The sequence below is a fragment of the Lipotes vexillifer genome, unplaced genomic scaffold, assembly GCF_000442215.2.
Source record: "Lipotes vexillifer unplaced genomic scaffold, Lipotes_vexillifer_v1.1 scaffold1112, whole genome shotgun sequence".
Lineage (NCBI taxonomy): Eukaryota > Metazoa > Chordata > Mammalia > Artiodactyla > Lipotidae > Lipotes > Lipotes vexillifer.
This window is the reverse complement of record NW_006789373.1, coordinates 162,095-180,592: the sequence shown is the minus strand read 5'-3', so window position 1 is coordinate 180,592 and position 18,498 is coordinate 162,095. Positions and strand designations below refer to the sequence as shown.

The window sequence follows — 18,498 nt, the reverse complement described above, 5'->3', positions numbered from 1 at the left end:
AACACCCACTACATTGTCACCAGGGACTGATTAAACAGAGTCCTGAATCGGAACAGTGCGGATTTTGTCTAGGTCCTTTTCAGGCCTGACAATGCCCTTTTCAGTTCCCAAGACAAAAGGAGGTTTAAGGATCGAGATTCTTCTAAGATAACCGCATCCATATGGAAGGCAAGGTGGCCAGCAGCTGAGAGCCAAACACCCCTCTCCCTTCCCCCTCTGCCCTCCTTTCTCTCTCCAGCCCCCCAAAATCCCAGGTGATAACACTGCCTCAGCTACCCACCCCCTACCTACTCCTCCATTTCCTCCTGGGACCAGAAAGCTAAAGCCCAAAAAAAGACCCAATGCCTACTCCTCATAGACCTCATCGAGCCCTTACTCCCTCCCCTGGATCTGATACCCAAGACTGCTCTTTTCACTCGACTCTCCCTTCAGTGGCTGGCAGAGAGGAAGGTCCTCACGTCTCTGAGAGAGTGACCACTGCACTGCATGGGAGGCCCTGCGGCTACTGATACCGAGGGGATACCCAAGCGAAGAGTAGTTACAAGCCCGAAGAGTAGAACACTGGGTCCCCCACACGGGTGTACACTGGGACCCTGGGTGAAATGAGCCCAACCAGCGGATCTCACACCTATGTCAGGCCCCCAGGGCTGTCCTCCCTCCGCTGGCAGCCCCTGAACTGGGTCATTCCCTGCCACCTTTTAATTTCTTCACCACATCATCCACTCCCCATCCCACCCTGGCCGGGTGTTACACCAAGAAGAGGCAGAAAATCACAGCTGCCAGCCAAGTGAGGCACGCGCAGGCTCAACTGGGGGTTACAAGATCCCCGCATACTCCTCGGATCCCTGAGACCTCACTGCCACACTCCGGAAACAAGTGGCTAGCAGTCAGGCCTGGGCTGCTCCCCGGCGCAGCACGCTCAGCCCGGGCCCCGCTGGCACTTCTCCGGAGAATCCTAAGGGAGAAGCTCATTACGCCCTCTCGTCGTTATGCCCTGTCGTGGCCGACTCGGTTGACCTTTGGTGTTAGAAGCTCCAGCAGCTCCGGGAGCCCAGAGGGCCCTCCGTCTCGCTTCGGGGGCAGAGCCACCTGCTGCTAATAGGTACCCCAGGGGTGCCTCTGCCTTCCCTACCCCGCTTCCCCCAGTATCTTCCTAAAGCCGTGTGGGGACTGAGATCTGCCCTTCGGCCCAGCTCGGGGTGGGCCTTAACTTGGCCGGTCAAGGAGTGGGCCGGCGACCCGAACTCTGGTCGGGAGAGCACAGCTCCCACCTACGTTCCCGGCAGGCACACAGGGGAACCCAACCCTACACATTTTATTCTCGCACCAGAAAGAGGAAAAATACTCTATTTCTTTTAAAATACGCTGCTCCCCATACAAATAGCTATTTTTAAATGTACAAATAAGGTTCAAGCAATAAAATCTAGCTCTGGGTCTGGCGGTCGAGGGAAGAGGAGAGGGGGTATCTTGGCGAGAGTTCCGGGTGCGCTGGCTGATGAGGGCGGGGCAGGGGACCCCCGCGTCGAAGGAGGAGGGGCCCGGGACGCGATCCAGGTCTCCGGCTCTAGCCCTGCTCCGGCCGCAGAGCGCACCCCAAGTCCGGCGTAGCCCCAGGTGCCCGCGCCCCGCGGCTGCCTCACCAGTTCCAGGAGACCAGGGCGGGGGGCGCTAAGTGCTGGTAGGCGGGGAAGAGGCCGAACGCCGAGCCGGGACCGAAGGCCGTGTAGCCTGGCAGAGGGCAGGCGGCTGCCGGGGGCGCGCCGCTCTCGTCCCGGGCGGCGGCCGTGCCCACCTCGCCGCTGCCGCCGCACGGTTGCCCGTCGCGCACCAGCACGGGCACCACCACGCGGCGCAGCAGGCCGGGCGCGGCGCGAACCTCGGCTGCCGCTGCCAAGTCGGGCGCCTCCGCGGGTCCCGGCGCGCGCGCGCGCTTCAGCTTGTAGCGATGGTTCTGGAACCAGATTTTGACCTGCGTGGGCGTGAGGCGCAGCAGGCGCGCCAGCTGCTCGCGCTCTGGCGCTGACAGGTAGCGCTGCTGCCGGAAGCGCCGCTCCAACTCCAGCGTCTGCGCCTTGGAGAACAGCACCCGCCGCTTCTTCCTCTTCTCGGCGTCCGAGCCCGGAGACGCAGGCCGAGCGGACGGCCGCTGCGACGAGTCCCGCGGGCTGGCCTCTGGGCTGCTCTCGTCCGAGGCTAGGGACGCAAAGGAGACACGGCCCGGTGAGACGCCGGCCCCTCTGCGGGCCGGCCGCTTCTCGCGTGCGGGCGCCGACCCACTCGCCCGCGGCTTTTGGGATGAGGCCGTTTCCTTCCCTGGGCCCATATCTGAACACCCACCTCTCCGAATACGAAAACCTTTTACACCACAACCTGGGATCGCGCCCCCAAAGAAACCCAGCCCGGGTTAAAACAAGTCGGCCCTGGTCGCTGCGCTGGCAGACGAATTCACTGCAAGCTGCCTCACCAAAACGGGCCACTTCCAGGTCGACTGCACTGCGGTTTGCCGAGGTCTGCAAAGCCCTGAATCCAGGCTCGTCAGTACCTCCCATCCCAAACCGAGGCCGGGAGAACGTGGCCACTGTTTCAGGCACTTAAGGGCGGTGTCTTAAATATTTAAATATTCTGACCCCTAGAAACAGAAACCCAAATCCCGGGCTTTAGTGCCAGGCGCAGGGATCTGATCTCAAGATGTGCCAACTGGCATAGGGGTTTGAAGAGGACAGAGCCTCTGGGACCGACCGGCACTGAGGAAACCCAGACCCTGGGCTCGGGTTTCCGCTTCCCAACCCCGCAAGGGCCGGGGGCTTGGCTCTGCGCTCCCCACTTCCCTCTCCTCCACCCCTGCCGCCGTCCACCGCTCACTCACAGGGGTAGTGGCCGCGCTCCGATTCCAGCCAGGTGGCGTAGGGGCCGGGGGCGCGTAGCTCGGGCTCCCGCCTCCGTAGGTGCTGCGCGTCCTGCTCCGGTAAGTCCAGGAGCCTGCGCACGGTGAAGCCGAGGCGTCCAGAGGTAGCCATGGCCGAGGAGGGGAAGGAGGCGGGGGCAGGGCAGGCTGGGAACCGAGGGGCGGCCGGGGACGCCGCTCCTATGGGTGGGCGTGAGAGGCGCCCGCCATGCACTGGCTGCCGAGATATTAGGGCATCTACCGTGGAATCCCTGTTTATATAAACAGCTCTTCCCAGCCGAGCGAGGTCCGGGACTCCCGAGTGTCAAGTACCTGAATGCGTGCGGGACCAAAGCCCCGGCGAGCCCGGAAGGTGCCCCCTCCGCCCCCCGCCCCGCCCCGTCCCCCGCCCCTCGGGCGCCCCGTTACCTCCCAGAGGCGGCAGGAAGCAGCCCTCCGCATTAGCGATTCTGTCTGATTAGCCCAAAGTGGGGACAGATAATGGGGATTGTTGCCAAAGAATAACATCTTGGGTGGCGAGCGGTGGCCACCGACCGCCGGTCCCAGCTTCCTCCTCCTCCAGGGCTGACATCGGGCCTGGCCCCGCGGGGGCGCTGGGAAGGGTGGGGGCGGCATGGGTGGGTTTATGAGCACCCAGGAATTTATTCCCTGTTTGCTTTATTCCTCGAGCTTGTTTGCTGGAGAGTTCGTTTCCCGCAATTATCCGGAAAGTGATTTACAAGACGGCGTTAAACTCTGGCGGGCTCTCTTTTTCTTTTTGGTTGGGCCCGTCTGAGGATTCAGAGGCGAGAAATTTCTGGCGGGCACAGAGGATTGGCTTGGCCCCGCCGGCGTCTGTGCCGAGGGTTTTGAAGGCCGCTAGGAACCTCCCACACCCCAAACGTCTCCCACAACTTCAGGGGTGCTGGGGAAGGGCTGGCAGCATCCGGGGGCCCCCAGCTCGGCGCCGGTTGCTCCAGACCAGCAAAATGGAGGCGGAATTAGGCCAGACCGTTCTCTCCCCAAGTGCCAGCCTCGTTTTCCTCCTCCCGCCAGGTGGCTGGCCTTTGCGGGGCCAGGCCCCCCTCTAGGCCCCATGGGCGGCGGCGTTTCCAAGGGCGGCCTACGAGGGCGTCGCTGCCTCCTTGGCGTCGCCAGGTCCCCTGGCGCCCCTTGTGCGCCTGGGTTCCGTAGCCTCAGCATTAGGCTGGGGGCTGGAGATGCAGGCCTCGGGTGACTTGGGCTCTCTGCTCCACCAAAGCTGCCCGGCCTGGTCTGGTAAGGGACCGATTGCGGGAATTAGGACTGCGCCCGCCGGGCAGAAAAGACGGCCTGCCCGGGGTTTCCCGACATCTTCTATTTCCCCACCCGAAGAAATGATCCGGGTAGAAGGTGCCAGGAGCCTGTCAGGGCATGGATACGTTTTGTTGGCCCGTGGCTTCGTGGTGGCCACGCCTCAGACGAGGGCTGAGAGAGCGCGCTTCCAGAGGCCTCTCCTCCTGCAGCCAGTGGTTCGGGTAGTAGGTTGTTGAATTTCGGTGAGGGCCGCGGCACTTGGGTGGCCGCCCATGCAATCCTGGCTCCACCTGAGCTGAACTCGGATCTGGCTCCCGTGCAGTTGCTGCTGCCCCGCCCGACCCGGCGCACCCTCCCCAGCAGCCTCCCTGTCAAGCGTGCCCGAGGCGCCCGGGGCTGTGCTGCGCGCTGGGTGGTCGGGCGGAGGCAACCCCAATACTGGCCAACTGCTAGGCCGCGGACAAAGGGGAAATGGAGCTCGACGTCCCGGACCTGTTGGAAGCATTTGTTCCAGTCAAGATTTTGCATTTGTTCAGTGCGAAATAATGCGTGATTGACGCCTGCTCACAATGCGCTTTAGCGCTCCGGAATAAATCGGAGCTTGTCCTGTGTTGTCATGGTTTTCAATGGGGTTCAATGGGATTGGGAGCACGATCGACTCTGCTGGCCGTCTCTCCGCGGTCTCGGGAATAGATTTATTAGTTATGTCTTTTTAAAGAAGATTAAATTGAAATGACTTGGTTGTCCTCTCTGAGATGGGGCGGTGGAGGGAGCAGGGGGTAGATGGGGGACGGCAGAAGCCAGAAGCCCGGTGCCCACAGTGCCCAGCACCCAAGCTCCAGCGTCCTAGAGGTTGGGCAGGTCACAGACTGGCGCAGGGCCTCGTGGACTTCTCTCTGGATGGTGCCCGATGCCTGGCAACCTCTGCCAGCCCGTCTCCTGAGAGAGGTGGAAGGAAGGCACCGACAGAGACTGTCCTAGGCGAGTATTAGGACAGACTCCCAAATTCGGGACTGAACGTCGAGGCTGTCTCAGGTTAGAAGGAGCTCCGGCCTGGGAGTCACTTGGCATCCCCATTCGGTCCCTAACTAGCTCTAATCACCTCATCACTCTGGGGCTCTTTTTCATCTGAAACAGAAGAGAATAGATTTACTAACTTCTAAGGACCCTACCAGTTTTATGATTACATCTCTCTGGAATTTTTCTAAAACCATCTTCATTGTATTAACCAGCAGAGTTTGGTCTCCCTCTTCCCTCCCCTTCTAGACCTCTCATCCCCAGGACTCTGGCTCCACACTCTCCAGAATGTTCTAGAAGAGGATGTGACTGACATCTTTTGAGTTTCCGAAGGACCCGCCACAAGAGTGGTGAGGGGTAGATAATTTTGGAAAGAGAACCAAGTCAGGAGAAGCAAAAGAAGCGTCTTTCCTGGAATGACTGACCTCTCTTAGCCTTTTAATCTATTTAACATCCTAAGCCCACACTGATGTGTAGAAATAAGTAAATGGCACTCTGCGGTTCTTCAGCATCAAATATTTGCAGAGCTCTTCAGCATCAAATATTTGCTTTTACTCTTAGTATTTGGCTTCCAAAGGGGAGATACATCCCCCATCTAGCAGTTGTGCTCTAGGAAGGACCTGTGTCTGGGATTAGTTCCAAATATTACTTCTGGCCTCACCTTCCCCAATCTGGGAACAGTGTTCCTGGGCCCCAGTCTGTGTTTTGAATGTCCCAGGGAAACTCTGTACCTTCTGGTTCTGGAAAGCACTGCAACTTCCCTGCTTCATCGTGGACTCTACACTCGTCTAGTCTTCCTCTCAACTCTGCTCTGGGACTGTACCTAAATTATCTCCAAGAGCCAGAGCCTGGGGACTCCAGGAGCTAGTTCCATTTAAACCATGCCTTCTATAGAAATGCAGGAAAGAAGGGGAGAGAGCCAGAATTATTAGACAAAGGTGCTTTTTTAAAAATTGCTTCTGCACATTGAATAAGCTCAAAGACATAGGAGGAGAAAATTATTTTGATATTGAGTCAATAGAAAAAAGGTAGTCAAGATATTAAGTTTTATACACATTAGACATATGCCTATGAATGGCCTCCAAATCACAGGTAAACATCTGACTGGATATTCTTTCCAGGTTGTAAAATATTGTTTGGTGCTCTGGACACTTGAACTTATTTTGAAACATAGCTTGTGAATGTTATTATTTAATTAGATAAGTATTTGTTTCCCTGTAACTGGATGTAGTGCATCTCAATCCCAGTAAGAGTTTTTAATCTTAAGGCATCTGTGCCATAGTGAATATATTTAAGCAGTCTGCGCTAATCACCCTTTCAAAAGTATTACCCGAGATAATCATCACTGCTGCGTGCTTGAGAATTTAGGACAAGAAAATTCTGAAATACAACTAAACTATCTTGATTTAAAAAAAAATGATTGCATCTATATCTTGCATTCTGCTTTTAAATCCTTCCATTTTGGTTAAGTGTTTCACAAAATCCTGCAAATCTATACAGTCTTGAAGAGAGGCAACATTGCAAATTCCCCTTGATAGATGGAGGGCCCTCAACTGCCAGGACATTTTTCTTTGCCTCACAGCAACTGCTCTCCCCTTTTTATCAGTATTCTGGTTAACATAGCAAAAGGAAAATAAAAATGTGCTTTTGACATTTCCAAGAAGAAGTGAATGATCTTCATTGGCCTTAGGATGGAAAGAAAAGGCAGCATTTAAAATCAGACCTCTTTGCCTTTCCTCCTGAAAACTACTTGTCATGAATAAGTAAACATTTCCCTTTTAATGGTTAATAATCAATTGCTTGGCGGTGGTCCAGGCCTGGCTGCAATTCTTTCTTAGTTGTGCTGGTGATATATATATACATGGGACAGGGAACAGCAATTACTTTCAGACTGGGAATTTAGTACATCTTTGAAATGGGCTTTAGATTTTAGTTTAATGTCAAATGACAAGATTTGAAAGATCCCACCTTAAATTCCTTAAAATATTGACTTTACATGGACTTTTTTTGTTGCTGTGCTTGATCTCTAGGAGAAAAGTTTTTCTGTCCAAATGTTTATCTAGTTGTTTAGTTATATACATTAAAAAAAATGTAGGGGGTAAAATGGTTCAATGAATTAAAAAATAAATGTATTTAATTAAATATCTATAGTCTCCATTTCTTAAAGAGCTAGCAAATAACTTTTTTATTTTTCAGCTAGTTTATTAGGTTATTAAATATGTCTGGTCTTTCCCATGCCTTTCCATGGTATAAGAGTAGCATGGAGTGTAAATTGTCAGAATAAAAAAAATAATACACTTTGGGGAGGGTGCCAAGTCTTATTTGTCCAGAGCTGAACTTCTCATTTTTATCTAGTCTTTTCTTTATAAAAAGGTAACAACTTATACTCCTTTGCTTGACTGATATAGTTATAATTTATATAATACAGAACCCTTACTGTGTTTAAGGGTCCAGGCCCTAAGTCACATTCAATGTCACACCCAGACACTGACAAAGTAGACTAACCCCAAGAACATATTTTCTGATACTTGCCTCAGTACCTCACAGAGGCCTGCCTGCAGGGCATACTTATAACCAGCAGCACTTCAGTTCAAGCCAGTTGTTATTATTTTTCCTTACATTATCCAAGCATTATAATGAGGTCTCTTTTTTAATATACCTTTACTTTGTCTGAGATTAGCTTTGGGATTTTAAAAGGGTTGCATTATTAAGATGAGATACTATTTGTCTTATGTGACAGCAATTTGAACACTAAACCAATTACTATTCTGGAGGAGTATCTGTTAATATTTGCTGAAAACAAGGACCACAGTTTCTCAGAGGGCTAAAGAATCAAATACTCCATTTTCTTATCAGTGATAATGATACATTAGTAATAAAATATCACTTGATGTTTTATACATTTGAGAATGTTTACAATGTGCACTCACCCTTGTTATCACATCCTGAGTCAGGACAGATTACCTAGAAGAAGCAAAGCTTAAGGAGAAACTTGAAGGCAGACAGACTGTGATATCCCTAGAATTGAAGAAATTAGAGAGGAGAATGAAGAGGGCCTAAAGAGGAGAAAGAGAGTCTATTGTAATAGAAGGTGTTAGAAAAGAATGATTAAAAGGTGAAAGAGAAAGAGAGCCTGTGCTAGCCTGTGCTTAGCTGTTCAATTTGATCTCATCAGCTCAAAGAGAAAAAAAATGCCTGAACCAGAAATTCCCAATCAATAGTGGCTTATATATTCTTCCCAAAAGTCTTTATATTTCTAAAAATTAATGACAATAGCTTCCAGTTTAAGATGAATGAATCCTGAGAATGTAATGTACAACGTGGAGACTACAGTTGACGGTACTGTTTTCTATATTTGAGAGTTGCTAAGAGAATAGCTCTTAACAGTTCTTAGCTCAAGAAAAAAAATCTGTAAGTGTGGTGATGGTTGTTAACTAAACTTATTCTGGTAGTCATTTTGCAATATATACACATATCAAAGCATTATGTTATACACCTGAAACTAATACAATGTTATATGTCAGTTATATATTTTTTTAAATGACAATAGATAAATGTCAGCTTTTAAAGCATTTCAAGTTTTTCCAGATTCGATTTAGTTCTCTCTGAAATGTTCCTTTGGAAAAAATTGTTTTCCTCTTCTAAGAGGAGGCAAAAGTGCACAACAGGAGCATGAAATGGCAACCTCACAGGAATTTCCTCATGAAAAAAGGAAAAGAGCTATATATGTTTACTGCTTCTAGTCTCTGGAAATCCCTTAGCTAGCAAAGGTGGCTGTCTTTGTATTCTTGATTAAATGGGTATTTGCACTGAAGTCACATACCACACAAAGGAAACAAAACAAAATAAAAATGTCCTTCGTGTTCTGTTTTTCAATCATTTGTGTGAAGGAGATTCCTGGCCTTTATCACTGTCAGTGAAAAGTTCTTCACTGGAAGGAGACATTCCACTCACCCTGCTTCTTGTACACAGGGAGCTTACCATGGAAACTACCTCTGGAGCCATCAGACAAATATACAAATGACAAAGCTCAACACGGGGCATTTTAGCTTTGGCTTTATCTCAACAACAGGATATGAGGAAGGGTGCTTAGAATTTCTTGAGAAATTTATTGTTCTATTTGTCTTTCTCTGAATCTTAAAACCCATAAATTGGACTTATTCAAGTTAGGAAACAACTAAGAAATGACTTCATCTAAGGGATTCTGAAAATATGTATGCTGTATATTTAACATATCTGTGTATAGTAAAGCTGCACTTTTTTAGATGATTATTTAATGACAGCTTGGGTATCCCCAAGATAGGAACTTCATCTTTAATATATGTTTATATTTTCTAATTGCTTATGACCTTTAATTAGCTGAAAGGAAAAAATTTCTTCTACTGAACAAGTTTTTTGTTTGGTTGTTTAACAAGATCTATCCTGAACTGTTGTTGATTTATCCCTAAAATATAACATTTTGCTTTGTAACGTGGACCTGAAGAAATTTTTCAAAACAGTGCTTCACAAAAATTATATTGTATTTTTTAAAATTCCATCTGCTTGTCAAGTTCTCATTTAATTTAGAACCAATCCCAGGTCATTCCCTTAGAGTTTCCATCAAGTCTGTTTCCAGCTTCCCTCAGTCCATGGTCCATGTGAACCAATTGTAAAGACCATCCGTGGCTGACGGTGTGTTTCCATTGCTTGTTTTCTTTACCAGCTTTTCACATTAAATCAAGGCAGTTCACAAAAACTAGCCTGATATATATTCCTGGATGGCTATGGCATCAGGAGCTGCACATTTCTTTGGATATGTAATTGGAATTCAGTTCTTGCCTTAGGCAATGGAGCAGGTGTGTGTTTGGGTGGTTTGTGGTGTGAGAAAGAAATGGATGTAGAGCACAGGGAACTCTGCTCAATACTCTGTAACAACCAAATTGGGAAAATAATTTGAAAAAGAATAGATACGTGTATATGTATAACTGAAATAACGGAATCCTTTGTTGTACAACTGAAACTAACACAACACTGTTAATCAACTATACTCCAATATAAAATTAAAAGTTAAAAAAATAAAGTTAACTTCGAGAAAAAAAAGAAAAAAAAAGACTGGATAGGACCACCGGAGGGGGAAAAAAAGAAATGGATGGCTACACATTGGATTTTAGTTACTTCTTTGGCTTTGGCTACATTTAAAAAAAGAAAGAAGGAAAAAAAAAAAAAAAACCTCTTTTCCTTAAGCAAAAGGATTGGGCTGTAAAACAAGTTTAGAGGGGGGAAATCAACGAAATAATATGTATGCCTAAAGTTAGACATTCTATTTCTTACATATTATTAAAATGACTATTAAAAGTGATGAACTTTGTGAAACCTCAGATGCCAGAATGCAGGGGGGTATACAATACAATTGGCAGGTCACCTCTGCTGAATTTAGTCCTCTGGTTTCTTCTATAGTAAAAATAAAATAAAAGCCACCCAGGTTTCAGGAATTATCATCTTAATCATTTCTTTTATAGAACCACTAGGAAAAGTACATGAATATCTCTTTTTATCACGTACACTCATTTTTCCATTATTGACATTTTCTATTATGCAAATCCTAGAGAAGCCAAATCCTACAGGTCTTCTATTATTCCAGTCCTAGTAGGTTCCTGATTCCCCCATCAGCTGATTGGTCACAAGAACATTCCCAAAGGGCAGGCAGCATAGAGGAGAAACTGCTAGCGTCTAAAAATGAATTGACATATTTGCTGTGAATGGAGGTGGAAGCAGCTGGGCAAAGGGAGGAGAAAGTGAGAGTGAGTGCCTGTGTCAGCTTGGTGATCACCCATCTCCAACCAGCCCTGGCTTCTACCAGCTGGAGGTTGGTAAAGGGCAGGCCAGTGGGAGGGAGTGGGTTTTATCACCTCTGGAGCAGCACACGGGACCGTAGAGGAGAAAGGGTGGTTTTGTTCAGATGCCAATTAAGGGACCCAAAGGCCTGCAGCATTTCAAAAGTCCTTGTAGGGAACAGAGACTAATTTCTAGGAATCCTCTGTGATTTGTTTTTTAGCAGCATCTCAGTGACTAGCAGAGTGTGATTTCATCTTGTCTAAGTTGTTATTTGTTTCCAAACCGCTTAACCATGGTAACTGGGGGCACGGACACTCTTTGCAAGTTGCATTTTTTGAAAAAGATAACTCACCCTAGCAAAGAACATAGATTGAAAACCAGTTAAAAGCCAGTGAGAACACATGGGTCTTAAATTGAGGATGGAACAAAGGGAAGGTGGGGACACATCCCCTAATGTCAACAGGGAGAAAGCCGCACGTGCATAATGGCCATGGGAGCGACCACCCAAGGGGATCCGAGTCACTTCCGGAGACAGACAGAGACCTGGAGCCAGAGGCCAGACCAGCCACCCAGAGTCCTGCTCAGGAGGGAGCTGAGGTGTCCGGAATTGTCTTATTCCTGTTCCATGCCCCACGTTTACCCCCAGCCAGTTTTCTTCCTCCAAATATAACCCAAAGGCAGGAGGTAGGCACTCCGGCAGCTGTGATCAGCAGCCACGCTCCTGGTGGTCCAGAGGCCGTTAATGCGAGTGAGCACTGACTAGTCAGTTGAATCACACAAATATATAACCCCTCCCATTCCCCACTGAAAGGCTGCCCACGCAGTCAGCTTTATTATCATGCAAGGCCCTCAGGAGGCAGAAATATTGTGACAGTTGTAATCCACAAATATACAGTGGTCTATGTCATGAGCACCAGGCACTGAGCTAGTGCTGAGGCTGATCTGGGCAAGCAGAAGGCCTAGTGCAGGAGAAGCAAACCTGATTTTTCTTTCCAACAGGCACCAGATTTGGGGGTTAGAGAGACGGGACCAGACCTGGGTTTGAAGTCTGGCTCTCCCAGTAAGACCTGAGTGACCCAGGTCAAGTATAATTTCTTGGAGCTTCCGTTTCCTCATCAGTAAAATGGAAGTGACAATTTCTTTGTGTGTTGTGAGGACAGATACTTTGTGTGAAGCGCCCGGCACAGTGCTTACCCACAGTTAGTAGGTGCTCAATTAATAGTGGCAGTCGTTGCTGTGATGATAATACATCTTGGGGAGGTGGGATACACATGGAGAGGTTGGGTTTTAACCTCATATAGCCAATGGGAGCAGTCCTATAAGTTTAGGATCATCAGTCACAGAACTGAAGTGGACTTTATCTAGTTCACAGAAGAAGAAACTGAGGCACAGAGAGAGACTGGGTGACTTGCCCAGTGTCTCACAGAGTCTGGCTTAGAGCCCAGATTTTCCTCATCTAGGGTTCTTTCTACTTCAGCGCATCCTGCATTACTAGTCCCTGATGTAGCTTTTCTTCTCCTAACAGGAGAAGAAACTGCCTATAGAAATTTCCTTAAGCTCAGCAGCATTACCCAGACCCTCCAGTTTCAGATTTTTGGCCTCAGGCCTACTTGCTGCTATAGCTTTCACATTTCCGCTGGAGCTGCAAAGGCTCTCATTGCACTTAACGGAAGGATAGAGGCTCAGCCTCCCAAGTCCTAATGTTGTCATTGCTGGGTGCTTCTATAGCTGCCTCAGGTGTTTTTCCCCCAGTCTCTATGCTTCATTCTTCCCAGTGTGTGAATCCCTGAAGTGGCATTTGAGTCCTCTCAATTCAGCCAGAGCATCTTGTAGTAAAAATGCACTCTCTTCAGCGCATGTGAAACACAGTGTAAGAGAATCAGATGAATCAGAAACAAATGCATTTGCCGGGAGAGGACCAGAAACGGGGCAAATGTTGACTGCTTTAAGAAAGCAAAGGGAAATGCATTAAGATTTTTAAAAAGGGAGTGGGCGTAGAATTGTTCTCCTACTGGGAAAAACAGAGGAGAGAATGGTGCTTCACAACAAGGCTATGTCTCTCACATCAGGCCCTTGGATTTCCCTGTGGGCCTGCGAGTGAACATGGTGGGAAGACAAAGTTGTGTGTTGGACTCTGCAGGTCCTACCTTCCTCATCTCGGGCTGCCTTACAGAGGTGGGACAGTCCTCACTCTGCAGAGAGGAGTGACCTAGCCCTCAGAGTCCTCAAAACCCAGGCCACCCCACCCCAAACTGTATGTCCTCCTGCCTTCTTTCCTAAGCTCCTTTAGCTCTTACAGTCAACACCATCTGCTTTTCCTCTTAATTGCTTTCTGAACATTTCAGATGTGCTCATTTCAACTTCTTAATTTGATTGTCAGCCTCTTCAGGACAGGCACTGTACTCTGTAGTTCTTCTGTATTTTCAAAAGAAATGCCTGATTTTTTTGATCGACATAAGAATACATTGCTAACTATGAGACAACTGGACTTTTTAGGTTTAAAAACATTTCATTAGAAGGAACGTGTTTCTTCTTTGCCAAAGGTGTATCTAATTAGATAATAATCTGAGTCAGGATTAACTTCCCACCCAACCAAAGTGGTATAAAATCATTTCCTGCTTGAGGTATTATGGAATGCCACAGGCCAGGGGTATGTTGAGAGAGGTCACCCTTATTTGAGAGAACTGGTAATGCTTCTGATCTCAGAACAGATTAAAAGGGATTTTACCGTTTGTATGAAAAGTTCTCTTTCCTTGGTCTGTATGAGACACAATAGATAACAGCTGATTCAAAACAGTTATACTCTAGTGTATAAATATGTAAACATGGGTAAGTATGTATTTAGACAATTTAAAAATGTGTCTCATTTACCCAGTTATAAACAGCTGTCTGAGAGCAATTACGATTTATCATGTAAATGCTTATTTGCATAATTCAAAATATGAATATTATTTGCTCCATAAAGACTGTAAATAAAAGGCAACCCGAAATTTCTCATGCTTAGAGTTTTATGCTAAGTATTTTGTTCAAAATGGTACTTAAGTTTGTTAATTCTAGCAGGTCCAGATAATAGCTAATTTAATAAGAAAAGAGCAAGAGTTTTAAAGTTTTAAAGTAAAGGTGAGTTTTAAAGTAAAGGTGAGTGGCTGAGAAATAATGAGAGAAGTCACACTACTCAGCTCTTTTTACTCCTGAAAATTTACTATGCGGGGATGATGAATTGTCTTACAACTGTTTTCACTGAACATGAATGTTTAATGGTGAAGTCTTTCATGGTATTTAGCATATTATTTTATGTACTACAATTTGATATACACAAAATTTTTCAGGAATATATCATTATTTTTTTAAGTATAGGATTATTTAATGTGTATGCTTCCAAGTGGACTAAAGTTCATTTCTCCTTAAAATATAACTTTTACTTTCATGAGTACAAGTAATAAAATGTGGACATCAAAACTTCTGCTCAGGTATTGCCTGATATATTAGTTTTCTAGGGCTGCCGTAACCAATTACCACAAACTCAGCGGTTTATAACAACAAAATTTTTTGTCTCCCCACTACACTCAGAGAAAACTAATATGCAAAGTAATGTCTCTCAGCACTAAAGATCCTAATATTATCTGAATTATCCTTCCTTTAAGAGTGATTTGTATGTTGCATGGTTTTGACATTACAGACAGTATATTATTTGAAAAACTGGGAAATCATATGTGACATATACTATACTATTATATAGTATATTCAAGGAATATTTATTGAGTTTCCATTATGTAAAGAACAATGTGATGAGAACTCTCTCTTAACCAGATTACCCAGTTAACCGGAACACCGCATTCTTCCACCATTTTTGACAAGGAAAAGCTCATGATCTTTCCGTGATGTTAAGCTTCTTTTCAAGGACCTTATTGCTATTATTGTACCACTAATTGTGGACAAATCTCCCCAGATGGATTAAGTCTCTTTCTGCAACTCTCCTTCAAGTTGAGGGGTCAATCCCTGCCTCCTTTATGCAATTCTTTTCAGGCTTCCAGGAAGGAAATGTGCCAAGCATAGTGCTAAACATTTTATAAAAGGCAGCTCATTCAGGTCTCATAGTCCTGGGAGTTATGTTTCATGACATTCCCATATTACAGATATCAATACTGACACTCTGATGGGGTCCAAGATCAAACAGCTGTTAAGTGACAGAACCAGGATACAAATCTGAACATTACTGTCTCTAACGCTTGTACCTCTGCCGTAGATCTTTGGAGGATGTCACAGTGTGCCTGGCTGCATGCTGTCACTTCCTTGGCTCTCTCATACTCCCAGACCTGTCCAGGAATGCTTTTTGTGCTGCTTCAGCTCTGCTGGTGTTGCCATGTTTCTACAACTCTAGTAAGTGACTTCTCATTCCTAGGAGGATGCATTGCCCAAGTGGCTGGGTTAAGAACTTGGAAACTGGGGACTTCCCTGGTAGTGCAGTGGTTAAGAATCTGCCTGCCAGTGCAGGGGACACGGGTTCGATCCCTGGTCCGGGAAGATCCCACATGCCGTGAAGCAACTAAGCCTGTGCGCTACAACTACCGAGCCTGAACTCTAGAGCCCACAAGCCACAACTACTGAGCCTGCACTCTAGAGCCCGCAAGCCACAACTACTGAGCCCGTGCACAACTACTGAAGCCCACGCACCCTAGAGCCCATGCTCTGCAACCAGAGAAGCCACCGCAATGAGAAGCCCGTGCACTGCAACAAAGAGTAGCCCCCGTTCACTGCAATTAGAGAAAGCCCGTGCGCAGCAACGAAGACCCAACGCAGCCAAAAATAGATAAATAAATGAAGTGGACAATACGGTTTCTTCTTTTTTTTAAAAAAAGAACTTGGAAACTTACATTGATCAGGAGAGGGAAGAATAGATCATCTCTTAAAAGACCCTTATCAATGGACCCCCTGGGAAAATCAAAGCAAGAGAAATCAGGGCACCACAGCAGTTCAGGTGTGAGAAAACAAGCCCTAGAATCCAAGCACAAGCACAGAAGTTGGTTATAGACTTCCTTGAACTAGACCAAGACTTTTAATGAGATAATCAGAGCTGAGATGAAGTGGCAGGCAAGGGGCCTGTCCCAGCCCAGGGGGTGTCTAATGATACTCATCCGGTAGGAAAGGACTACTGAAAATATCTCATGCTTAAATTTGCAACTATCATGGCCCCAAAGCGTTACATCTTCTCTCGCTTGTTTGGGTAAGAGCAATGGAATGGTTGTCATCTCCACCTTATGTCACTACCTCTCTTCTTACATCTGTGTCCTGTCAGCCCAATTCGACAGCAAGCTTACTGAGGAAAGAGTCTTCCTCTCTTGCCATCCTTGTGTTACCAACAGTAACCTCATTCAATCTCCAGTTCTTGACATTCAGAGAGGAACATGTCTGATAAACACAAATAAATGGGAAATCCAGTCATTGACAAGCTGGCTGAGTTTTAACTCTTCCAAGTTAAAAATTTTGCTTCTAAAAGGAAAGGCATGCTTTTGCTCACGCCGAATATCCCATCACTCAATGAAAGATCACATAGCCTTCAAAATTTATGTGGTGGCTCAGCTGCCACAAAATGCTAGGTGACATGTTCAGGACCAATTCCAGTGTTAGGAGAAATATGCAGAATCATTGTTTAGTGCTATTTATTTGAGATTCCTGCCTTTTTGTCAGAATCTACTTTTTTTTTTCTTTTTAGTTCCGGTTACTGAAAATCAAACCTGATGACGGAAGTCGGACCTCTCTGCTTCCAAAATCATACATACACACACAGGCTGAAAACAAATTCACTTCAATGCTTTGTTTTCTAATTGTACTTTCTATTTCCAGTCAGAAAAAATGATCAATTCACATTTCATCGTGCCTATTAGTGGTGAAAAAGTTAGGTCATAAAAGTGCACCCAGGCAGAGGAATTTCCACACTGGCATAAACAATCAACTTCCTTGGGTCCTAAACTGCTCCTAAGTTAAACAAGAATCAAGAAATCCAGTTTGAATCACCAGCCTAGCTCAGTACTGTGTAAAAGTTATGACCTTTACCAGAAAACCAGGTATAGTAGGTCCTGCCTCTCTCTAATCACCGGTCAGTCCTGAAGTTACAGAAAGGGCCAGCTTGTATGGACCTGCTTCCTTGTGTCACCTTCAGCCATGCTTCATTCTCATTTACCACTCACCCTAATATGTTTCAATTATTTATTTCCTTGCTAGTTCTCATACCAAGCCTAAGGGAGACATTCCTTTTGCTATCTTATCTATAGATCACCTTCAAGGTAGGATTGTAAATCAGTTTTGATTGCTAAGTGTAGCACTCCAATTTTTTTTTTAACATCTTTATTGGAGTATAATTGCTTTACAATGGTGTGTTAGTTTCTGCTTTATAACAAAGTGAATCAGCTATACACATACATATATCCCCATATCTCCTCCCTCTTGTGTCTTCCTCCCACCCTCCCTATCCCACCCTCCCTATCTCACCCTCCCTATCCCACCCCTCTAGTTGGTGTAGCATTCCAATTTAAGAAGAATCGATCCTTTCCCCACTGAGGTTTGAGGTTTGCTAATGTATTACCACAGGTTTATTCATTCTGTTCCTTCAACTAACAAGCACTTAGAAATGCTTACTATGTGACAAAAGCTGTGTTAATTTCTAGAAAATTACATTTGCATAATGTTTTACAATTTCCAGAATGTAAAATCACTATTTCCCTTTATTTGTTTGCAGTTCTAGAAGTTAAGTAGTGTTATCTCCACTTTACAGATCATTAAAAAACTGAGGTTCAGATTCTAGGGCCTGTACAAGGGCAGGACAGTCATCCAAGGTAAAACTATGGAGAATACAGAAGACTATCAGATGCCTCTCCTTGGCACTGTGCTGGAGATTTAATAATAGAAAATGACCCAGTCCCTGGCTTTGAGAAGCTAAATGTTTAATATACGTGTGACCACAGAATTTACATATAATTTATTATCCAAACAGGACATGTTTGAGAGGAAAAAGAGGCACTGTGATAATTATGCCAGGACAACCGGTGCAAACTGGGAGCGATGGTATTCCCTTTCTCCCAGCCTGTCTGTCCAAGGCAAAAACAGTGCATCTCTGGAGACATATTTGCCCTTACAGAAGCTGGCATAGCCGAGGAGTGTGAAGGAGGGACAGACAGGAGTGAGGTGGGCAGGCAACAGTATCTAGGCTGACTTCATGTTCCAACCAGGTAGTCAGAGATGAACCCAACTTGGGAGGCAGGGCTGCCGATGGGGCAGGCAGATGGACCATGGCTATCTCATTGCTGCTTTATTTTAAGCTGCAAGAGAAAAGAGGGAAAGTGAGCAGAGAGTCTCTATTCTCTGGACAAAATTAGTCCGTCTTGTTTCACATACCCTTCCGGTAAAGCCAAGCCACATAGTGGGTGAAAATTCGCAAGATCTTTTTCAGAAAAAAAAAACCAAACTTGTCTGGGTTTTTTTTTTTTAAA

At 46.2% G+C, this 18,498-nt stretch overlaps 1 protein-coding gene across 1 annotated transcript; it reads right to left on the bottom strand.

Moving 5' to 3' along the window:
- Nucleotides 1–1,636: 1,636 nt before the first annotated feature.
- On the bottom strand, nucleotides 1,637–3,224 carry NKX2-8 (NK2 homeobox 8). The gene is made up of 2 exons (XM_007462590.1): nucleotides 2,867–3,224; nucleotides 1,637–2,193 (listed from the first exon to the last, which is right to left on the bottom strand). The coding sequence occupies exons 1-2, from the start codon at nucleotides 3,015–3,017 to the stop codon at nucleotides 1,637–1,639; spliced, it is 708 nt and encodes a 235-aa protein (XP_007462652.1). The 5' UTR covers nucleotides 3,018–3,224.
- Between the last annotated feature and the right edge of the window lie 15,274 nt (nucleotides 3,225–18,498).

Bases quoted from the DNA above. Each gene is read 5' to 3' on its own strand.
- NKX2-8 (XM_007462590.1), bottom strand. From the start codon at position 3,017: ATGGCTACCTCTGGACGCCTCGGCTTCACCGTGCGCAGGCTCCTGGAC. The intron at 2,194-2,866 runs GTGAGTGAGCGG...TTGCGTCCCTAG, and splicing joins GGAGCGCGGCCACTACCCCT to CCTCGGACGAGAGCAGCCCA.